Here is a 25,000-nt window from a genome sequence, read left to right on the forward strand (position 1 = left end):
TGAAAGGCACCCCCCCCCCCCCCCCATCTAATATGTAATGAAAACACCTGGACCCGGGACAACTGACCCCTTTAGCCCCTCTGTCGGCTTCACTGCACGCACGCACAGCATCATCTTTTGGCAGGCGCTTCCCCTTAAAAGAGAGGTAGCAGTTGAGTCAGTAGTGTGCGTCAGGGCTTGACATTAACTTTTTTGCTTGATGGCCACTGTGGCCAGTGGTTTTCCCGATTCACTAGCCATCCAGCTATTCTACTAGCCACAAACTTGTTTTTGCTTTTTCATCATGACGCTGTACATCTAACCTCAGAAGATGAGTTTCTTAAAGGAAGAAGAGGAGTGCATGGGTTTCGTCATTTTCTTGAACTGAAATACAAACAATTGATACACAAGGGGCAGTGCAAAATATACGTAGGCGATTCTGATATGTCATACCATAGAATAAGCTACCTGCCAAACTGGCTAGTGACACTGAAATGATAACCAGCCACAGCCAAGTTTCACCAGCATTTGGCCGGTTGGCAGGTGCCAGTGTCAAGCCCTGGTGTGCGTACTGTTGAGTACAGGACGGGTGTATTTCCCCACAGCGAGCACGTAGTCTACCTAGTGTTGCCAGATTTGTCTGATCAAAATCCGACCAAAAGGTTCTCAAAAACCGCCAAAATGCGCTTAATTCCGCCCAATTTCAACAAATTGCATTGGTTTCTATGGGCACAAAATGGCATAAAAAAAACACCAAATGGCCAATTTTTCCTGTTTTTACCCACAGCCGGCCATCCCAAGTAGCCTAATTGGGCTTTCGACCACCCAATCTGGCAACACTGAGTCTATCTACGGCAGTGATTCTCAAAGTGTGGTCCGGGGACCACAGGTGGTCCTCCACAGCTCAGGTGGTACGCGAGGGGATTTCTATTTTTCCAAGACAACCTAGCAGTAGGCTATATTTGGAACATTATTACAAAGCTAAACATAGCTGAGGTCCTATTTTCACCACAATAAGACAGGCTTGTCATGTGGATAAAAAGTAAATGGTCTGCATCGAAAATAGCAATGTCCAATTAGCACCCGTCAATTGTCACTTCAGTTGACAGGTGCTCCTCCTGAACACTTTTGGGTGGACAAAGTGGCCCTCGGTCTGAAAATGTTTGAGAATCACTGACCTACGGTATGGTAAGCAAGTAAGTGAGAGCGTGAATCCATCACTGGTGGTTTGGCTCTGTTTTGGGAGCCTCAGTAGATATTAGGGCTGCACGATTATGGAAAAAATCATAATCACGATTATTTTGGTCAAAATCATAATCACGATTATTAATCACGATTATTGATTTTTGCAGATTTTTTTGAAAATTATAACAAGACGAAATATAACAAAGAATGAATTACATACGGGATGAGCAAAATAAAATGAATTGTAATAATTATGTAAAGGCAATAGCATAAAACTTAAGTGGACAGATTTCTGGCCAGAAACACCAGCCTGTCAGTATGTTCTGGCTTCAAGGACGCTCTCAAAAGTAGGTCACTATTGCCACGATTAAATCACGATTAAAATCATGAGTTCGATTTCACCCTGTTATCACGATTTTGATTATTTTTCGATTAATTGTGCAGCCTCAGTAGATATACACATGCGGTATATTCCCACTGCTTCTCTCTTGAGCTCAGCTGGGGCATAAAGATCACATCTGGGCTGCAGATAGCACACCATCCATACGTCTGACTGTGCTGCGCTGTACTGCGCTGTACGGCAAGGCATTCGTGATAAGGCCTGGCAAGTGTACTGAGCACTGAGCGGCGCGCTGTGCTGCGCTGCCCTGCACACTACAAACACCCCTCCACCCAACACCCCTTCATCCCTCCGTTCGCCTCTGCCAAACACCTATCACTCCACCCGACTCTGTTTTTTCTTTTTCTTCTTTTTTTTTACTAGGCATAACTTCGCAACATGAGTGATGAGGAGATAGAAAGACGGATAAACAGATTGCTTCATTGTCCACACCTGGATGTGGGCCTCATGCTTTTGGTGGGACGGTATATTAAGTCATACACATGCTCATACACACACACACAACCAAAAAAAAATAACATAGGCACCAAAGTATGAAGAATGTAGGGCAGTTCACCCAGATTTTTTTTTAAAGTTCAGAACAATATGCAAAAACATGAGTTTAGAACTTAGAAGCAATCACTCACAATTCAGTTAAAGAACAATTACAAGGAGGGAAATCAAGAACAGTCAAGATGAAAGAAGTGTTAGGATTCCTCACATAATTTGAGTGTTTTACGTAGGAAGTAATGTAAATCTCACTGGTGATTACCCATTTAATCTTCACTGCCATTTGCAAGTACTCTGTTCAAATCATCAACTCCGTCTATCCTGCTTTTCACCATGTGCTAGCTAACTCGATCACCCGAGGGCGCAGCGACAGAATCACGTGAACATGTACACGCTAATATCAGATCAGTGTCTTCTAATGACCTAATCTGAAAATCCTTGGGGCCAGATCAAGGCTGATATAATCTGGAAAGAGTGTGAAAGCCGTGAAAGCCCATCTGGGAAACTCCAACTCCCATTGTCATTGTGACACAGCACTCCACAGCACACAAGTGCACAGTGCACACAACGAAATTGTACATGTATGCCTCACCCATGCAAGGGAGCAGCCCCCAATGGCACCCCAAGGGAGCAGGGGGAACTGATCAGGAAAGGGATTAATATCATGGAATTAACACAGACAGGGTGATGATGATGATGGAGATCCTGCCTACCTTTACAAGGTAGTACAAAAACTATTAATGCCAGTAAGCCCAGTGATATAACCAAACCTTAATCAATAAGTGTGTTGAAGTATGAGGTATTTGAAAATGAATGGGTACTACATCACAGATGAAGTGTCAAGAGACAAGTTCATTTTGAAGTTCTCTTTAAAATTGTTCTCGTTGACTTGCATAGCATAACCATGCACTTGATTAACTCAAATGAACAAATTACAGATTGGATTTGAGTTGTCATTGTCATGAGTTATTTAAGGTCATGAGTTATCTAAGGTCTTCAGCATATGTGAAAAAATAAAATAAATACATCATTTTGAATTAGACAAAACATCAATTAAAGTTTCTTGAAAACAGGATAGTGTGACCTGAACTGAAGTGACGTGAGCTGAAGTGACGTGAACTGAACCAGGTGTTATTGGGCTTGGAGTGTCTTAGGGCTACCAAAGCTGGGGTGCATTTCTGGAAAGCGTAGTTGCTAACTGTGTTAGCTACTTTGTTGGTTGCAATGCAATTTCCTATTGGCAACTACCAAAGTGGCTAACTGCTAACAACTACGCTTTCCAGAAATGCACCCCTGGACTGTTCAGACTGTCTGGAGTCTCACAAACATGTTTGACATTTTAGTCAGGCTTTGGAACCTAAAGCATTTCTGCTGCATGCAAAGATATTCCCTTCTAAACTTTCATTTTCAATAAACATTTTTAATCATGTTTTGGATATGTCATGTTTTCCCCTGCCTGTGCTGTATTTCATTAAATCTGTTTTTGGTTTGCATTCTGTAGCATTACAATTAGTCCATTTATTATGCCAAAAGAAGTTTGGCTTTCATCTCCAGGCTGAACATTTAATTACATGAATGAAAGGGCTATCAAACAATCGAAAAACAATATATCTTTCCCACACGCGAGAGGAGTCTCGTCCTCGTCATCCCTTTCCAAAATGACAGAATAAGCATTTCATGAATAAGCCCAAAATATTGCTTTTTTGCAGATAGAGGAGCTGTTGTTGCTTCACTGGCACTCATCAGAGAGAAATCATGTGCATCATATTATAACATTATATTAATTTAAACACCCAAGTCTCTACAGAGACCCACGAAGAGGCTATGATCAGGACAAGGGCCAACTGGGATATACAGTACACACTGTACAGTTTTCACTGCTAACACGTGCAATGAATATTGCTTAGGTTTCAATTCACAGTATACTTTTGATAACCTACATCTTAAATTGACCTTACCCATGTTTTTTTCTTCCTACAGATCACATGGAAATGTCCCCTCACCTGTTCCGACGAAGGGATCGTAGACCAGGTCATGCTGTTTGACTCTGGCATGGTTGGTCATGATGAAAGACAGTCCTGCGTCCATACTGGTGTTGCCAATGAAGTGTCTGTTCTTCACACTGTGCGAGCGGATTAAGTCTCTCTGGCCGTCTGCAATCTGAGGACCAACGAATGATCAATGATCATGTGACAGCACAGCACTTTAACACACTGTAGGTAACATGGATTTGATGTCAGTTATCACTCTTATTTAGTTTTATCCATTTTTATTTCTCTTTTTGGTCTATTTGTATCTATACAGAGCAACCTGGAATACAAATTTCCTCTTGGGGATAAATAAAGTATCCATCTATCCATCCATCCATCCATCCATCCATCCATCCATCCATCCATCCATCCATCTATCCATCCATCCATCCATCCATCCATCCATCCATCCATCCATCCATCGATGTGTAAAGTGTATGCCATTCCATCTATAATGTAGTTTTGCTGGCGGATACTGTACACATATTACACTTCTTTGTGTTATGTCGAGTAATATTTTGTTGACTCAAAATAAAACTAAGCTTTTAAAACACAACAAAAGGTATTTTTTGTCATAATTGCTTTTTAAAGATAGCTTTCAAGGGGATCAGTATCATGAGACTCAGGAGTCAAAAGCGGCTTTGTGGCTTACAGAGACTGCCATCTAATGTCTGCAGTCAGTAGGAACTAGATGGAGCAGTGCTGGCCTGTTGGTTAATGTAATGCCCATGTGCCCCAATGGTAGCTGGCTTTAACGCCCCAGCAGGTAACAGGGCTGTAAGTAGAGGGTCTAATGTTCACTACCTGCTCGAAGTGCAGTTGAGGTACCCTGAGCATATCCTCCAGGCACATCCCTTGTAATCCACTTAATTTAGTACAGATGGCCGATCTTACTGTGCTGAGTTGAGGCATAGACACTGTTCAAGGATTAAAACCATTGGCTCTGCCTTTACCCAAGTCAAATACAGCCCACAGAGTTCACTGTTCACAACCTCTGGTCATTAGAGATTAGAGTAGAGGAGACACAACAAGCAAATCCAGACTACAACTGAAGCGAGAAATACATTGAACCAATGTCCATGAGCAAAAAAGCCAGGCTACGCCTGAGTATTGCACTGCCTCTACACAATGTTCAGCGAGTGCTGTGTTATGTACTTCAGTTTTACTTTTCAAATGGAAGTTAAGTAAATGAGTAAAAGAGAGTGACTCATTGAATTTCTCGTGGATGTGGGGACAAGTTACAGAATGTCACTAGTTAAGGTCAGCCATTAGGTTCCAACTACATCATGTTTAAACAGCCGGATTACGAATTGCTAATAACTGTTGTAATAACTACTGGCATTACTGTTATTTGTATTCTGAAGTACCCATTTTTCAGCAAGCAACAATAACAGACAGTCAGCAATAACAGTAACATCTACTGCCATGACATTGGCTCGGCCCAACTGATCCCCCCGCCCCCTCTTTGTGTGTGTGTGTGTGTGTGTGTGTGTGTGTGTGTGTGTGTGTGTGTGTGTGTGTGTGTGTGTGTGTGTGTGTGTGTGTGTGTGTGTGTGTGTGTGTGTGTGTGTGTCATACACACTATAGGTTCTGAGGCATACGTTATAACTGTTAATTAAGTACGTTTGCATGAAGTAATGCTTCAATGTTCCGTAACAGGGAAAAAAAACAACCATTGATGACACTCACCCATCTGCCAAAGTACCTGTACAAAGGTTCATCGGGGATGTTGTTGGGATCTGTGCCATAGTCCTCCAGTAGACAGAAGATGTGATCAGGATCTTTCAGGTTTACTTTGCCTTTGAAAGGCAGGAAATCCAAAGCCTAGGGCAAAGCCATATTAGAGGTTAGTCCTTCAAAACAAAGATGAGCAGTAATGTTGACAAAACTGTACAAAACTGTACTGAAAATGTATCTAGTCGGGAAATGACGGCGAAGGGCTTATCAAGGCTGTCAAAGGGTTGATGTTCTGATACTGATTCAGATTAGGTGCTAAACTTAAGACACAGTGATGAGGAGATGCCTCAGTCTGATTTGTGAAATACACTTGACAACCTTGACCCAAAATTTTAGTACTCTTGAATGTCCCTCTTGAATGACCCAACCAAAGAGCCAAACGCCAACACCAGACACAGACACACACATGCATGTTGTTTGCTTGATTGGCTGGTTGGGCATGGGCACGCACACACGCGTGTGCGCGCACACACACGCACGCACGCACGCACACACACACACACACACACACACACACACACACACACACACACACAGACATAGACACAGACACAGACACAGAGTAAAGGAGAGATTCCCAGGGTGATCGCTAATGTTTCGCAGTGTGACATACTCACATCAATTTTCTTTATTCTGTCCTTGAAGATCAATGTCTTGTTGAAGGTGTAAACATTAATTTTGTATGACGATTCCTCTTGAAGAAATGGCAACTAGATGGTAGGGGACAAAATGGACATCAGAATGCAAGAACCTGATCTACAGTATATCACGAAAGTGAATACACCCCTCACATTTTTGCAGATTTTTGAGTATATCTTTTCATAGATAAACAATTTTGCTTTAGATGGTGTCAAGCATGTGTGGTGGTAAACAAGTGAGTTTTACAAAAAAGGTGTATCCTCTCAATAGCCAAGCATGGTAGTGGGACTGACATAGTTTGGGGATGCATGAATGCTGTCAACATTGGCAATCTGAAATACACCTAAAAGAAACATGCATGTCAACATGCACTGTGACTACTGAAGCGGATCATGATATTCTCCATAGGATTGCCTTCAAATCTCACACCAATATATTTAAGCCAAATGCAGACTCAAAATTTAAAAGTTCAATGCAAAGAAAGTTTGAAACGCACACTGATGACCTCCCTTGTCATCCCTTTTCATTTCGTTTCATTTCGAGACGATTCGAGCCAACATAGCCCCTTCTCTACCGGATTTTAATCTGGGGTGTACTCACTTTTGTGAGTACATGTTCAAACATGAATTGCTGTATTTTGTTTTTTTCTGAGTGAACAAGAAATTTAAGCGGTTAAATATGTTGTTAAAAGGTCACTAATCATTGTGTCAAAGTGAAATTTCTGTAATGCTTTCCTATGAAAAGATATACTCAAAAATCTGCAAAACTGTGAGGGGTGTATTCACTTTCGTGATATACTGTATATGGATTGTAAGGCTATGTACAAATGTTGTCAGCAGCACATACCATACTTTCTGATGGATATTTTTGAAGAGATGATTTGAGTTCATCTGTCGTTTCTCCATGACCCCACAATTCAAAGGCAGACCTAAAGGGAAAAAAAACAAACAAACCAAAACAGTCAGAGCAGAGGTAAATTATTTAGTAGCAGCTGCACCGAGTGCTAAGTAGAGTGCAAGATTTGCAGTAGTAGTATAGGCTATAATAAATACACAAAGTCGTAAATGTCTCTTACTTGGCACACACTGTTCTCCCCATGATATTTCGTATGTTGTCCTCAGACAAGCCATTTAGTCGCAAGAAGGGAGACTGTCAACATAAGAATCGAACAAACTTGAAGTTCATCACAAAAACAATCAATAGGCTATACAGCAATACAGTATCTCTTGCCAGTTGTAATTATCAACTGACCGTTTCTTTAAAATTCGCTGATGGCTCAAACGGCTTTCCTTGAATTGACAGCAACGCCTTGATCTCCTGGAAAGGAATACAAAATGTTGTCATACCACTCAAATTCAATTTAGTGTTATCACACATGCACCCGCCCACAAACATCGCTTCCAACTTTAAAACAGAATACACGTGGCCATCATAGGATGTAACAACAACAACACTAAGGTGTATGACATTGAGTACATATGATTTCATATCATACCGGTAGTCTAAAATCAATATGATCGTGGGCTAAATGTAATAAATATTGTCGGCATGTTCTACTACAGTGCAGCGCCATGTTTGCGCGTGACTGTAAATACGTCCTACCAGAAACATCTCTTCAGAAGAAAAGTTCCTAGATGGTTTCAATGGCACGGAGCCCCTGTCCCCAAAAAAACGCATTTGAAAGTGATTTAACATATCAGTATGCAGTGAATGTCCCCAGTGCATGATAAAGTACCTAGTGAATGATCACGACAATTGTCAGTCTATTGATCTACATTTTATTTTTAACAAGTGACCAGCATCAACACCTAATTATAGACTATCCCTTAAGCTGATTTACATGACAACCTCTCCAGTCGCTTTAGAGACAAGGATTGGATCCACTACACGTATGTGGCCGTTATCCATATGTTGTGATTGGCTCTCGGAAGCGTCGCTCTCTTTACCCTGATGCGAGAAGTATCCGCCTCAGCACTTTGAGTCAGAGAGATCGAGTAGCCTCTGCTGGACAGCAGCAATGGTATACCCTACAAGTCATCCTAGCCAGGGAGTGTTTAAACAACAAATTCAAAAAGGTAGGATAACTTTGAATTGTATTAATTCTTAACATGCAAGTAAGTAACTGCAAAGTGCAAGGCCAGATGGGGCGATAATAAACAGAAGTGTAGCATGCCTTGGTGCATGTCTTTGGGCACTGAAGGCCTGCGCTGCATTCCTTTCCCTTTTATGCACTAAATGTTGTTAAGCAGCTTTCAGTTTAGAGCTATAGCCTAGGGTTAAATCCGCCTCATTTGTAGTGCTCGTTATTACTCGTCAGATCCATTGTATATTTGTGGAATATTGGTGCGCAAAAACTTTGTCAATTGCGTCATAACCGTCATTAACTTGTCCATTTCACGGATGTTTCAAAGACGCAACACTGTGTAGCATGGAATATTTATTTTCAAGTTTGTGTTAGTTAACTAGGCCTAATATGAGTGTGTCGAATGTCTTTTTTAACAGCAATGTAAACCTACGCAGATGTCATGCGCTTGCGGTAAGACGCAGAGCTGAGGGCAGCACTATGGAAACGAATGATGCACCTGCGCCACATGACGACAGAGACGTGTGTGTGGGTTCCGTGAAAGGCTTAACAGAGAACTGGCAAAAGTGGTCCTCGGAACAACAGGAGTACCAAAAACATAATCCATTTAGTAATGACACGGCCCCTGTGCCCACGCAACTTCAGCGTGGCCAAGAAGGCTACGGAAAGCCTCCAGAGGGCTCCAAGACCGAGCAGAGAGGCAAAGACGCGCAGTCTCACATCTGCAGAGAGGTGGAGGAACTGTGCACTGTGATCAAGGAGATTGGCCGCTCCGGTGAAGATAACGGGAAGATAACGGTTGAATTCGGGACACTCTTCGAGCATTATGTTACCATCTCTAACAAATTAGTTGGTGTCCTGCTGCGCGCACGGAAACAGGGCCTGGTTCACTTTGAGGGGGAGATGCTGTGGCAAGGACGAGATGACCGCGTGATCATTACCCTTCGTTGATAATGAACTCTAGTAACTGAATGGTATTGCCTAAAGCTGTCAAATGCACAACGTGTTGTTATTGTTGCTGATGATTTACACATTTACGTTTTCCATCACACAAGAGTAGAACTGCAGTAACAACCTGTTACATTAGATACTGGCAGGGAAGCTGACAGGGGGGGGGGGGGGGGGCAAAGGGGATCAATTGTCCCGGGTCCAGGGAGACAGGGCCCCCAAAATTGAGTTTTCATTATATTGTATGTATTGCATGGGGGGGGGGGGTCTTTCAGGTGACTTTGCCCTGGGCCCAGCAAAAGCTGTCAGCTACTCTGGATACTGGACAGCAAAGGCCTCAGGGGAAAGAAACTGATGGGAGAAACATTAACGAGTGCTCTGACTTCTGCACAGAGTTAAGACATATGCATAACAAGTATGGTGCTTCAGACATTGGAACTGCATTGGAAAACTGCACATTGCCAAAGCAGGGGTCTTAAATGTATAGTCTGTAGCCTATCTAGACGTTTCACAGTTGTTTTCACTTATCTGGAGTGATGACTTTCATTACTATACGTGTTCAAAAGTTTGTGCTTTACTTTGTGCTCTTTGGGAAAATGCATTGCCAAATCTTGTAATTCTAAAATACGAGGTAAATTTCACCCTGCTGTCATTCATTCAACTTGCAAAATCTTGCTACTCATGGATAAACAAAATAACTGAACAGAAGAGTACTGGACTCAGGTTGGATTACAACTTATCTCATTTGCTCAAGTTATGTCATTAAAAGACAGATGTGAAATGGCATCATTTGTGTGGAAGACTGACTGTCATATCAGTGGATATCAATAGTGACAAGAGTTAAAAGTGAAAAAGATTTTTATTTACTCAGCTCAACATTCAGCATACAGACCAAACTCTCTTACAAGCTTAAATGGCAACCATTATGCTACAACTAGTTTCACAATTTTCTGCTGTAATAATGCAGAACATTATACAATTTGGTATATATTAGATAACTTAAGGTACATCTCATTCAGTATATTTCAGCATACAACACGTTCACAGTAAATCATCACTTCTTGCACATGCAAAAATCACCATTCTCTACAGACCAGGTTTTAAGCAGCTAAACATATAGGAATCATCAACTGTATAACACTGTCTGGAATAATTAGTGCTTTTGACTGGCCAGTTTCTAGACAAATGCTACTGATGATCTCCATACAATGCATAATAGGAAGACCTGTTCCACACAAGATATGTCAATATTGGTGATTGTATTAATTAGTATTTACTAGTATGTATCCCTTTTATCAGTAATCACAATGCTTATCAGATTGTATGATTATTATCATTCTACCACATCAGTGCTGTTGTAATACTGAGGAAATTGTGTTCTATACTTCAACATGTCAATTACACATGAAAAAAAGAAGAAAATAGAGTAACACTTCACTTGACGCTGGCGTCATATGTATGATATATCGGTGTCATAACAGTGTCATAATGCAGTCATGGACGAGTCATAAACACTATGTCAATGTCAAACATTTTATGACTTATCATTAAGTGACATTCGGTTTTGGTAAAGACTAGGGCTGGGTTCAAAAGATCGAATCGCGATCCAATATCGATTCACGTTCGAAAAGTGTGATATTGATTCACAACTTTGTGGATCGATCTTTTGCCGATGATTATACAGTAGGTGCTATTTTCTCAACCACATCCTGTAGCTTTCTTCCACATTTATGTAGACTACATGCACAAATACACACGGCCTTTTCAAGTAAATAGAGCCAGTGTTTTCCCATCCTTCTCTCTCATACCAAGTTTCCCACTTCTTTCTCTCATACCAAGGTATTTCATGTTTGTGTGGGTATCAAAGGTTGAGATATTTAGGTTTTTATAGCCGGTCTTAGAATTTTAGGCATAAATGGGTTAAAGTGACAACGCAGCAATATAGAAGATCGATATTGAATCGGATTGTGGATCGAATTGGATTGTGATCTTCTGGATCGGAATCGAATCGATCCAGGAAATTTGGATCGACTCCCAGCCCTAGTAAAGACAGCTCTAACAATATCACCTTTTCATGACCATGACACTGTTATGACACTTGTCAAGGCATGTGTATGACGCTGGCGTCAGGTAGAGAGTAACCGAAGATAGTCTCGTGACAGCTGATTGGTTTGAGTAAAACATCCAAGTGATGTGATGGCCAGAATGAGGATTATCCTGAGGCACTTGAATACTGTGCGTGCGTTCCAATATGCAACCTTGCGTCCTCCACTTGTGCTTGTGGCCTCGTACCAGGAAGTAATACGCCGTGATGACATCACAGCATTTTATTTCAATATCTCGCAAAAGCTCATTGTAAAGTCATTTTCTCTTTTTCAAACAGGATGGTAAGAATAGTCCCCCAAAAATGGTTTTGGCTAGGCTGACAGTGGGGAAACTTAATTGTTTTCTCCACGGAGGCGGGGAATCAGCCAAACGTGAGGCCACAAGCCCAAGTGGAGGACGCAAGGTCGCATATTGGAATGCACTCTTTGTCACACCTGCAGCTTTCCTTTAGTGAGTCAGGAAGTAGCGAAGTAACACAACCCGGTTTGCTTGTTCGATTCAGATGTCCACATCCACCAACTCCAACACCGGCAGCAGCAGCAACGGGCCTTATTGTTGAGTTGAGCTACCCAAGGGAATTCAGTCTCTGGATCAGCTGCTCAGCCTGTCGAAGGGGGCAGGGGAGGGGAGAGTGGAGGGGTGGAGTGGGTTACACAGGGGCTTGTTTCTATAGAAACAACGTTGACATCATACTACTTTAGCTTTTGTGCACACAATGACACAATGCATTAACTAGTGCAAATTGGGACAGCTGTCTGTATTTGTGGTGATGAGATACATATCAAGGAAATGTATGTTCCGGATGCACACATAATTTAAGTTGGATATCAGTTTTTAATGCTGTATTCTTTGATTTCAAATTGTGTGTTTTTTGTTTTTTTTTTACTTCTGAGTCTGCGATGTTGCTGAGCTCAATTACCCCATACAATAGAATTAGGAGTCACACAGTTTTAGCTTTGTCGACTATTGTCCTGTAAGCCAAGTGGCTGGGCTGCATGCCCTGACCACCAGCCTCTGGCCCTGGCCACAACACTCCATTGTCTTTGCACATTACGATGACAACATGGTTTGTTTCAAAGGCACCTATTTACAGCCATTGCTAGCCAGAAAAAAAAAAACATGCAACAGTGGACAGGAACAATAAGCGTTTTCTTCCGTGTCAATGCATCCACTGAGACCGAGACGCATTTCAGGGACCAGAAGCGAACATAAACAAACCCATACAACATTGAAGCGTGCGCGCGCGCACACACACACACACACACACACACACACACACACACACACACACACACACATAAACAAACCCATACAACATTGAAACGTACGCACGCACACACACACACACACACACACACACACACACACACACACACACACACACACACACACACACACACACACACACACACATAAACAAACCCTGCCTTATGACTGACTACTAGAGCCAGGACATAGACACACACAGGACTGACATAAACAGACATTACAGACAGGGCAGAGTCAGACTGGTCCTGTCTTGCACCCAGTGTTGCCAGATTGGGCTGTTTCCCACCCAATTGGGCTGCTTAGGATGGCAGTCTGCGGGTAAATATGGCATTTTTGCAGGAAAACCCGCCCAATTTTGCCCATAGAAATCAATAGAATTGGGCGGGATTTAATGCTTCCAGCCGGGTTTTGAGCATATTTTGGGCTGGAAATCATCAGCCTCATCTGGAAACTCTGCTTGCACCTTGATGTCAGTCTGTAAGTGTCAGTCCTGTGTACTGTATGCCAATGTCCTGGCATGGGATAGAGAGAAATGATGACATAGAAAGGGATAGAGATATATGGGATAGAGAGGAATTATGCTACTCTCTAATGGCTGTAACGATATTGTATCGAACCGAGAAACTGCAACACAGAGAGTCATGATACTGCAGAGTATTGTGATGCAAGAAGGCAATATCGTGATATGGCCTTTCAAAGTTCTGTTACCCTTCAATCCAGAAAACAGCCACATGATATGATGTGATAGTGTGTCAAAGCTGCAAATTATCATCATAATTAATTTTAAACCGATTCTACCTATAAACTATATACAATTTAATCATATTTTTATTTTCAAATGTTAACATTTGAAAAAGCAAATTACTGGTAATTCATTTATAAAAGGATGCATTTAAAAATCGTGAGTCAGTTGAGTGCATCGTTCGTTACAGCCCTACTCTCTTCATAATGGACATAAATGGTAGGCTACTCACTGTTATGAACCAGTAAGAATTCAAGCGGTAGAATTGTCTGGAGATGAATCCCATCTGGCTAACTGGGGCCAGCACATGGAGATGCAGGTGGCTTACCGAACAAAAGGGAGGCCAGTGGAAACCAAACCTGAAAAGAAGTGAAATTAATTTTGTCACTTTCACCTTTAGTTACATGGTTATATCAGAGCTCTAAATTATCTTTTTTTCATCACCAGTCAAATGGCTAGTGAATGTTTATCTTACTAGCCAAACACACACGAATGGGTCAAAGTGGCTAGTGGGTTTTATTTTCTACCAGCCAAACTGAATTTTCACCAGCATTTGGCTGGTTGGCAGGTGTTCATTTAGAGCCCTGGTTAGGATATCATATGACTATGTGGTGCATTTGACAGGCCTACCTCACATCCTCGAGGTCTGTGATATTGTTCTTTTGGAGTATTTCTTTGCCCATCTCCACCATCCTCTCAACTGTAACACACAAGACACAACAGATGTTATTGCGGATGTGAAAAAGCCAAGGAATTAAATGCATTAATAAACTTCATCATCTCTGAAACTGTCATAATAAATACTGACAAGTGTTCAATTTATTCACTAGTATGTATCAAAACATGGCAGTTGGATAGATTACCAAGTGGAATGTGATCTTTGCCGAGTGATTTGCAGTTCCCGACGTGTTTACTGGGTACCACCAGATAGTGATGAGGTGCTCCAGGTTTGATATCCCTAAAACAGGATATTTCTTCGTCCTGTGTTTACAGAAGCAGGGGAAAGCATGTATTAAAAAATATGACCAGGGTTTCGTAACCATATTGAAATAAACAAAAGCTATATTTACTCTGCAATCAATAATAGAAGCAATTTGACAGCTACTGATAAATCAGCTGAGGCTGAGCTATGATGACGTGCAGGTGCTTTTTTCGAGATCATGCTGTTGGCTACGCCTTACCGAGTGAAGAAGCTCAGTACCCATTTCTTTGTTTACGATTTTACAAAATATACATTTCTTGTCATATCCATCTTTTGGAGAATTGTTGCCATCCTCGGCAACGGATACTGTTGTTTCAGGAGCACTTTGATCGTTTGTTGCCATCTTGAAAACGCCTAGTTGTTTTTCTAGTATTGCGGACACTTCCTGGTCGTGTTCCGACTGTGCTACAGCGCCATCTCTAGACGTGGTGTCACTAGTCCGGGAGCCGTGGGGTTGAACCCAGATTTCTTTGATAAAGTTTTTTTTTTTGCTTTATCTGATAGATTTTAGGCAAGTCTTCAAGATTTCAGACGATGCCCGGTGATATCCCTTGAGCATTTCCAGATTTTAAGCCTTTATTGTCCCATAAATGCAAATTATGACAAAAAACTAAAGACACCTAATATTACTGTGAATAATGTTACAAAATGTACCAAATTGCTTATATTACCTGAAAAACATTCACATTGGACTGCCTTAACACTGCCCTTATTGAAACAAACCCAATATGGGGTAATAATTGACCCTTTCATAACAGCAATCCCACAAATAAGGCGAGACACTGTAGGTTTATATGGTATTTTTTTTAACTTGCAGATATCAATATGAAACTTTATCAGATGATTACTCGTATGAATTGGAGAAAAAAAAATATATTACAAGTTTTCTATATTTTATGTTTAAATATGCTAATTAGGCTACTATCTAATTAAATATGCACTAATTTGCCTATATTTTGATGCAATGAATCTGACGACCTGAAAATGCCAGCTTCAAAATTCCTTTTTTATTTTGTTAATATCCTACATACAAGAATATTTACTGTGGTTAATTGTGGATATCTCCTTTTGTTATCCAGGTACAGAGAAAATACTGCTAATAACCTTAAAAAAATGCGATTTCGGCCTATTTTTTATGCATTTAGTTATATAAATCAGGTCATGAATGACAAATCAACAAATGCCTCAGTAAAAACATTCACAACATTGCTTAGAATAAGACTGTAAAGTATGGAACGGATTGTGCATTATGAGATCCTGCATAACATCACATCATGACAACATACATGACAACATCGCCGGTAGGTAGCCTACCACAAATAGCCAACATAAAAGAAACCCCCCCCCCCCCCCCCCCCCCACCCCCCCCCCCCCCCCCCCCCCCCCCCCCCCCCCCCCCCCCCCCCCCCCCCCCCCCACCCCCCCCCCCCCCCCAAAAAAAAAAACAACAGAGTGTGGGCTGTTGGCTGTTCCAAAGATGAGTAGAGAAATAACATCCAGTGTATCCAGACTGTATTGAATGATCACTTAAATCCATAAGCCATCAAATAAGATCTGTACATGCATTTAAATTTACACAGAAAGACCTACACTGCAACATACAGTACCGCATGCTCAGAGAGAGAGAGAGAGAGAGAGAGAGAGAGAGAGAGAGAGAGAGAGAGAGAGAGTGTGTGAGTGATCGATCTAAACATAGGAAAACAGCTATACATTATATATACTGCTGAGTCAAAAAATTAAGTCAATCCAGTGTATCCTGACTGGTATTAAATGATCACTTAAAAGTCCATAAAGCCATCAAATAAGACATGTACATGCATTTAAATTCGCACAGAAAGACCTGTCTGCACCTATACAACATACAGAGTCCTTAACACCTAAAACACCTATAGCCTACATTATATACACCACACACACACACACACACACACACACACACACACACACACACACACCACACACACAACACACACACACACACACACACACACACACACACACACAGTAAAGCTCACACAACATTGGTTAGGCAGCATCCCAGCCGAAAACATGCACAGAAAATGGTGCAAGGCACACTGTTAATAGGCAAGCTACATTTCTTAGAATTGCAGGGGCTTTTACTCTTGCAATCACATCTGATCATCTGTACAATATAGTCTGGTGCCACTTTGACATTTTCTGGAACACTTATTGGTATCAGTGCTTTGTTGCATGGGTCTTTCTTCCATCCAAATGCTTCAGGAGATAGTTCAGGTGGGAGTGGTGAACCAATGTCCTCCACAATATTGCTTGAAAATGAGCCCTTTTTTCACATTCTCAAGAAATGCCTCTGTTGTTGGTGAAGAGCAGCCAGGTTAGGTGAAAATAAATGACCTTTCCCATTCTTTTTTTCCCCTTACCACCAACCTTGTATGTGAACATGCTGATACTGTCTGGAATGCCATAACATGCCGACACAAAGTTAGTGGCCTCACTGGAAAGTTGTTGGAATGGTGCCAGCACATTACCAATTGATGTCTTGATAACAAAGCCTTTACCAATACCAAAATAGGATGGCGCAGTGTCACACCCTGATATGGCATGGGCTGGTAAAAGGTCAATTACAATGTCATTTTGTGGATTTACATTTTTAATTTTATCTCTTTCCATGTTAACACGACCACCACTGAAATTATGTACTTTGTAGGCAAACAAATAATCAGCCAAAAATTATGTAATTATTACTTACAATTTTTATTTTGTGTTACAACAGCACAGGAAGAGTAAATAGCAATGTATGAAATGGTGAAATTCTGTGTTGAATTAGTAATCCTTTCTGGGTATGTCTGAGCTGACACCACCAATATTCGCCTAAATGTTACATACAGTGCCTTCAAAAAGTCTACACACCCCTCCTCAAATGTCAGGTTTTTGTGATGTAAAAAATGACAGAAAGACAAATTAATTCACAGATTTTTCCACCTTTAATCTAAACTATTAACCTGTACAATGCAATTGAGAAACACGCATAAAGCTTTAAAGGGAAACAATATAAAAAAATCCTTCAATTAACATGGTTGCATAAATATACACACCCTTAAATTAATACTTAGTTGCAGCACCTTTGGGCTTGTCTGGGCTATTCCAAAACCTCAATCTTATTCTAGTGAAGCCATGCTTTTGTAGACTTAGGCGTGTGCTTGGAGAAATTGTCGTTCTGAAAGATTAGTTCCTCTGCATCTTCACCTTTCTACCAGGGGGGCGATGGTTTTGTGCCACTACCACGGCACCTGTCGAAATTTTCATAATTCCCTCCTCCCTAATGAAGGCCCCAGTTACAGCTGAAGAAAAACAGCACAAAAGAACAATGCTGCCACCACCATACTTCATGTTAGGTATGGTGTTATTGCTGTGATGTTTTGCGCCAAACATACCATTTTGAATTATGACCAAAAAGTTCAATCTTGGTGAGGTAAATTTAGCAAAAAATACTTCTGTAATCTCCCAAATGCATGTGGGAAGATGTGTTATGGTCAGGTGAAACTGAGGTTGAACATTTTGTTCATTTCTCCACTTTGATGTGGCAGGCCTACCACCCAGAATGCTCTATGGTTAATCATAGTGCAGTTATGAAGCTGTCAAAAGCTTGCAGGCTATGGCTGCAGCGAAATCAACATGAAAGGGTTAATATCTGAAATTGGCACATCACCCACTCTTATCCTGATGGGTAAGTGTTGGACAACTACAAACAGCAAAACCAAACAACCCACTATGAGATATAAAGCCACGTTTGGCGAAATGTTGGCCTTTGTGTCTCCGACTTGGAAAATCAGGCTTTTTGGGTGAATGCCCCGCCCCCAAACATGCATGACCCCACCCCCACTGATGTCCATACCTCACCACCTGTTCTTACACACATCCTACCATGTAAACAAACACAAAATAAGTATGGTATAGGGTATTTGGTCAGCATAACATGAATTGGGAGCCAAACACTGTTGTAATCTATGGCTGCAGCACATCAAGCATAAAAGGCTCAATATCTGAAAATGCTCAAGGGATATCACAGGGCATCGTCTGGAATCCTTATAGGTACACCTTAAGCAACCACAAACTGCAAAGAAAAAAACGTTATCAGACGAAACTGGGTTCAGCTGATATTTGGCTTTTGGCTGCCGGACTACACGTAGAGTTGGCGAGCGTCTCCATCAAGCTGAAAGAGCATCCCAAGGCAAATAGTTTTTTGTTCGTAGGCTACACAAAACCACAATTATCAGCAAAAAAATCTGGGGGGTTTTCCCGTTAGGTTGTGTGAGCGCCTAATTTTCATAAGAAGCTCTCGGCCCAAGCCATCCTATTCCAAGCACAACATTAGCGCACTGTGAGTTTGTCATGTTCGTGCCTGTTGTTGGTATGTCCACCCTTTGCATTTGGGGAAGAGTGAAGGAGACCAAAGAATGATTAAAGAACTGCCTTATGTTCAAATTTAAAAGAGCATCTGATATTTTAAATCATGAATGCAAATTATAGACCATAGCCTATAGGCCCAACCCATGTTCTTTAAGTTGGGTAAGACTCCTTTCTGCTCTTTGTAAAGTAGGCTAGGCCTATGCCCATCACCAGAGATTTAAGCAAACATACAGTAACCCAAAGCAGAGGATATTAGCCCAAAGTGTCCAAAGTCTCCCATACTGGGAAAGTCCCGTTGTCATTTTGACACTGTAGCCTACACAAAACGAAACTGCATTATTTATGCCTCACCTGTGGGGGCAGCCCAACAGGGCAGCAGGTGACATGAAGGGGTCAGCTCATTGCCTCTTTTCCACTGCAGGTTTCGAATAGGCACGACACAGCTCAATCGTAAAGCAAAACGTGGCAGCAGAGTCACACTGTGTTGAGCTTGTAGGCCTACCAGAAAACTGGCAGTGGAAAAGAGTTCCCACAGCCCATTGGTACCACAGCCCGCCCCACAGTCCAAAAGTCCCACAGCTTAATCCTGCTGCTCCATCCCTCATTTTAAAGGCATTATTCAAAAATAGGCCCAATGTTCCACAACTCTATGTTCCCACATTTCCAAGTAATCCAAGAGAATGTGCCTTTCTCCCTGCCATGAAACATAGGGCCTAAATTTGAATAAATTCTTAGAAATGTGGGAACATGGAGCAGCAGGAATATGTTGTGGGATCATTGGGCTGTGGGACCAATGGGCCTAAAAATTAATGGTAAAAGTTTTAGTGATGTGGGACCAATGTCGGACTGATGTGGGTCCTTGTACTTGATCCAGTGATTGGTAGCCACAGTGCAACTCGATGAATAGAGGAGTAACATGAAAGATATGAAAGAAAGAACTAACAATGAAAGATATAGAATTTGGTGGAATTTTGTGCCTTTATTGTGGAAAGGACAGTGAAGATCACAACAAAAAAAGAGTGCGGAAAACCAGATGCGGTAGGAATGGGAAATAACCCTGGCCGGACTCGAACCTGTGTCCCCATGGGCAATTTGCCACACAATGTGCCACTTCAGTCTCGCTATATGGATTTTTTTATCCTTTGTGATGACAGTGGTTTCAAATCAAGTGGTGCTACACAATCATATTGACAGTGCTGTGCCAGCCTGACTGGCTGTTTGTTAGTACCAGTCAGCCGGCATCCCCCTGGTTGGATTGGCCCTCGTCATGTCAAGAGTACAGTAGTGTTTGTCTGGGCTCTTGTTTGTCCAGCCTGGGATCATGTCAGGGCTGGCAGGGTCACAGGGGGGATGAAAGAGTGGATTGCTCTGGACTCCTGATTTATTGTAGTAGGTAGCCCATAACTATAGGCCAGGGCCAATCGAAAACACATCATGTCAGTGCATATTAGGGGTGTCAGTCACAGTATTAGAGTTGAACCTCATGGTTATTGTGGCCAAAATGATCATGGTTTTGTATTATCGGTATTATCACTTTCACTTTCGCGTTGACTTTCAATTTTGAAAAATTGAGTTGAATGTGTTTAGAAAGCATTGATAGTCTTACCCAAACTGAAATAGTCCCAACAAGGTGCAAGGAGTGCTCATTATAGGCTATTTAAAAATGAAGGGAAAACCATAGCAAACGTTTCAAGGCACAATACATGAATTGCTTGTCATTCTGAAGTTATGTGGAGGAAATGTTCACAGTTTGTACTTTTCTTTATAGAACTGAATTGGTTCAGCAATTTACTATGATTCCAGCATTGCAATTAGGTGTTAGGTAACAAAGAGTGTCTCTGTGGCAACATCAGCAGACTCGATGAGTGGTCGGTAAGGCTCAAGGTGTACGGTACAGTTAACCACTACGGTACGGTACAGTGTTTAAAAAACTAAAAAGCAGTAATTATTATTGTCTGCACTTTTCACCGCAGTTTCATGATATACTGGTTATCATGACACCCCTAGAGCCTATTGCACTAATCCGAGTTGTTAAGTAGTACATAAGTGGAAGTAGAAAATAAGATAGAAGATAAAAGAGTAGGAGAAGAGGACGAAAGTCTCGGCACTCAATACTCATTAGGTACTCATTACGTTGTGGAATAACGTGTGTAACAACAATGTAATAACATGTACTTCTACGAGTACATCTGCAGACTGCAACCTGTGACCTTAGGTTCCATGAAAGCTATAAAATGAAGATATGAAATAATAAGTTCTCCTTCTTCTTCTTCTTCTCCTCTTCCTCCTCCTCCTCCTCCTTCTTCTTCTTCTTCTTCTTCTTCTTCTTCTTCTTCTTCTTCTTCTTCTTCTTCTTCTTCTTCTTCTTCTTCTTCTTCTTCTTCTTCTTCTTCCTCTTCTTCTTCTTCCTACTGTCTTGTATGCACCTCAGGTTACCACAGTTTGAAGAAGGAGTCTGTCGAGTTCAATTTAGCCCAAGTTGGCTAGATTACATTTCCCAGCTCTGTCTGCGATGACAATTCGACGATGACAAAGGCAACTGTCTGATGATTTGGCTTGCATAGCTGGAAGCCTGCTTGTATAGTAGTTATTATTGTTGTCTTCTATACTTTTATTACGCATTATTATTCAGTGTGCACTTTAAAGCCTTTCAGGAATATTTATTCTGCATTCCTCCCTTGGTTGTTATTACTTCCTACAGCTAGCTTTTATTTCGGGGGTTTATGTTTAATATTGCACAAACGTTGCATTATGAGACTACTGAGATTTCTTATTATGCAGATTGGACATCTGCTTTGTCGACACACACACACACACACACACACACACACACGCACGCACGCACGCACGCACGCACGCACGCACGCACGCACGCACGCACGCACGCACGCACGCACGCACGCACGCACGCACGCACGCACGCACGCACGCACACACACACACACAGGAGAAGCAACGGAGGGGAGTAGAAAGTCAAATAGACTGGGGAAACTCAATAGTTCATCCGAGGACAAAGTGCTACAATATTTTTTTTTATTTCATGGGTAGTAGGCCAGTTAAATGTGCAGTTGTAGCAACCGTAAAAATGGCAAAATACCCACAACCTCCACTCTCCTTGCTTGTCACCAAACATAATGGATTTCAACCCCAGCCCCCAAAACACAAAACGACCTTCGTATAGCAAAAACATTCGAACCAGAGTGTACCTCAGCTGGGGTGCATTCCTCAAAAGAGAAGTTGTCCGCCTGTTAGCAACTTCGGTAGTTGCCAGTGGGAAAATGCATTGAAAACAATAAAGTAGCTAATGTAGTAAGCAACTTTGGTTTTGAGAAATGCACCCCTGTGTTGTGGCGCTTTACACCATTCCCCAGACTCTCTGCAGGCCAGGGGAGGTTGGGTGGCTTGGGTTTCGCCAATTCTACCAACATGTCTGTCCTTCGCACTGTGTCCGGTGCCAGACCATTGCCAGACGTTACCAGACGGACAGAGCTCGTGTTACTGTTGGCGTTCTTTGTAAATAATGTAGTGTAGGCCTGCCTGTCGATCTGCCTACCTGCCTGTCAACCTCACCTGTCTGCCTGCGAACTTGCCTGCCTGTCTGCCTGCCTGCCTGCCTGCCTGCCAGTCAGTTTGCCTGCCTGCCTGTCTGCAGTGCCTGCCTGTCTGTCTGTGTGCCGGTCTGCCTGCCTGCCTCTCTGTCTTTGTGCCTGCCTGCTTGCCTGCCTGCCTGCTTTCCTTCTGTCTGCCTGCCAGCCTGTCTGTCTGCCTGCCTACTGGCCTCTCTCTGCCTACCTGCCTGCCTGCCAACCTGCCTGTGTGTCTTCCTGCCTGTCTGCCTGTCTGCTTTCCTTCCTTCCTGCCTGTCTGCCTGCCTGTCTGCCTGTCTGGAGTTCTTGGGGCCCCAGTGGCCAGCTGCATAGGGCAATGGAGACACATGGTTCAGTGAGGGAGCAGTAGTGGCAAGTTAGTGAGGATGAGAACAATTCTGCACAAGGCACACAGGAAAAGATGCCGTGTTAAATCAACATTGTTCTGGCCCTGCCGTGGCCAACCGGTAGGGCACTCGCCTGCCATGCGGCTTACCCGGGTTCGATTCCCGGCCCAGGTCCTTTGTCGACCCCTCTCCGTCTCTCTCCCAGTTCGCTTCCTGTCCACCTCTCACACTGTCCTATCAAATAAAGTCGAAAAATAAATCTTTAAATCAACATTGTTCTGAAAATATAATGTCACAATGGATTTACTGTAGTGTTAATTCAACTCTTCTCTTTCACACTGTTTTAAATCATATCGGTCCAATACCCTATATGGATTTGGGTGTTCATTTTAACAATCAGAGAATTTCATTAAACATTGACATTGAACTCTATGTATTCTCAGCATAGTGTTGAATTAACATTCCATTTTACAATGTATTATGGTTTTTTTTTAAAGATTTGGACTTTCATGCAGGACCGTGAAGAGCAGACAGGAAACAATGTGGAGAGAGATGGTGGAGGGCCAGGAAATGACCCAGGTAGGACTCAGACCCAGGTCCCCTTGGGCAATATAGGCCTGGGTCTAAGTGTAGTGTGGCACTAGCCAGGCCACGCCCTCCTAGTGACGCAACACCTTCTGCTTTGCTTCTAGTCAGACCAAGAGCAATTCAAATATCGTTTCTGTTCTCCCGAAAAATCGGGAACTCCACCCACTTTGTGTGACACACCAGTCAACCAGTAGCAAACCTAGGGAGGCAGGTCAACCATGCGCTCTTGGTCAGACCAAGTCTCGAAGAGATTTGAAAGTCGATGATAATCAGGTTAGTGTGCCCCCCCCCCCCCCCCCCCAAACAAGAAAGAAAAGCAAACAATCAAAAATAGAAATACAAAACATTAGAATGTCATTGTATTAAACTGACAACAGTGACAATACTTGACTGAAATGTTGCTATTATTACCATCAGAGTCTTCAAGCCCTCCCCCTCCCCCTTTTGTCTGTACTGTACTGCAATGAGCCCAGGCAACCATGGCTACAATACATAATCATGTGCACAGCAGTCAGCAGTGGAGCTGGTTGAGACCAATGACTGAGATCCCAGGGGAGTCATATTTTTGAACACTTGTACAACGCAGGTCAGCCTAAGCCATTTATTCAGGGACTGCCAACTTGTTGGGGATGCTAAATTAAGTGACATAAAATATGCAAATGTGGTCATTAGTATGCACTTTCTTGCTCAGCCCCCAAAATGAAGTGCTCATTTGGCCCACTGGCAGTTGTCGCGGCCCCGACATTCATTACTACAAATTACCAAAATAATAATGATTAAACATCCATTTATTCCCCGTGCCCATCCATGTAGTGTTTACAACACAAATTAGAACATCATTTACATGGCAATCAGCAATTTGCAGACACAATACTGGAGGACTTCTAATCTCCTCCTTAGTGCTGTTGTTGACTATGCCCCTCTGCAGCAGCAACCCTGGATATTCGGCTGTCTGAGAATGTTAAAATTAGCCCCAGACGAAGAGAGCGTGACTAATAACTACAAATATCACATTCAAAGAAAAATTAAATTGTGCCTCGGTACTAACACACATACTGTATAAGCAAAGCCACTACTGGGGAAAAACACTGGAAAATGTAGGATCTATTTTTGGAATTTCTGAATTACAAAATGTGTCGAAATCCAGATACAGTGTTGTGTCTGTGCAGATTTGCTTTGGGGAGACTGGTCACTTGCTTGATTAGTTTAGCCATCATGCCTTTTAATGGAATATTTTATGTATAACTTTTTGTGAATAGTTGTTTCAGTTTGTTGAAAAACTACATTACTTCAAAGTGTGTATACAATAATATATCAGATCATTACTGTCTATTACCAAGATTAACTAAATCTAAATAACATTTTTTATTTTTGTCTGTTTAATGATCCCAGCCATCCAGTCTGCTGGGTTTAAGGAACTCTTGTTAAGAAGGACTAATGAAATACCAGGTAAGCAATATTACAAACACTTCTCTGCCCAATGAAAGAATAGCGTCTCTC

General features: G+C 42.0%; 3 protein-coding genes across 3 annotated transcripts in view; 1 reads left to right on the forward strand and 2 right to left on the reverse strand.

Moving 5' to 3' along the window:
- trmt11 (tRNA methyltransferase 11 homolog) overlaps positions 1 to 8,046 on the reverse strand; it is a 33,364-nt gene extending 25,318 nt beyond the window's left edge. The window contains exons 1-7 of the mRNA XM_063198687.1: positions 7,955 to 8,046; positions 7,711 to 7,776; positions 7,535 to 7,608; positions 7,306 to 7,387; positions 6,438 to 6,530; positions 5,773 to 5,907; positions 4,057 to 4,213 (exon numbers count right to left, since the gene is read on the reverse strand). Coding sequence (XP_063054757.1) covers positions 4,057 to 4,213; positions 5,773 to 5,907; positions 6,438 to 6,530; positions 7,306 to 7,387; positions 7,535 to 7,608; positions 7,711 to 7,776; positions 7,955 to 8,032 — 685 coding nt within the window. The 5' untranslated portion in view covers positions 8,033 to 8,046. The remainder of the gene's footprint in view (positions 1 to 4,056; positions 4,214 to 5,772; positions 5,908 to 6,437; positions 6,531 to 7,305; positions 7,388 to 7,534; positions 7,609 to 7,710; positions 7,777 to 7,954) is intronic.
- Positions 8,047 to 8,871: 825 nt separating this feature from the next.
- On the forward strand, positions 8,872 to 9,634 carry si:dkey-29b11.3 (actin-binding Rho-activating protein-like). Its single transcript, XM_063198717.1, has one exon. It carries the CDS (start codon positions 8,933 to 8,935, stop codon positions 9,491 to 9,493), a length of 561 nt encoding a protein of 186 aa, XP_063054787.1. The 5' UTR covers positions 8,872 to 8,932; the 3' UTR covers positions 9,494 to 9,634.
- A 723-nt stretch (positions 9,635 to 10,357) lies between these two features.
- On the reverse strand, positions 10,358 to 14,938 carry hint3 (histidine triad nucleotide binding protein 3). The gene is made up of 5 exons (XM_063198719.1): positions 14,789 to 14,938; positions 14,471 to 14,588; positions 14,238 to 14,307; positions 13,840 to 13,966; positions 10,358 to 12,200 (listed from the first exon to the last, which is right to left on the reverse strand). Exons 1-5 carry the CDS (start codon positions 14,930 to 14,932, stop codon positions 12,162 to 12,164), a joined length of 498 nt encoding a protein of 165 aa, XP_063054789.1. The 5' UTR covers positions 14,933 to 14,938; the 3' UTR covers positions 10,358 to 12,161.
- Positions 14,939 to 25,000: the final 10,062 nt, after the last annotated feature.

Source organism: Engraulis encrasicolus, chromosome 5 (genome assembly GCF_034702125.1).
Source record: "Engraulis encrasicolus isolate BLACKSEA-1 chromosome 5, IST_EnEncr_1.0, whole genome shotgun sequence".
NCBI classification, from domain to species: Eukaryota; Metazoa; Chordata; class Actinopteri; order Clupeiformes; family Engraulidae; genus Engraulis; species Engraulis encrasicolus.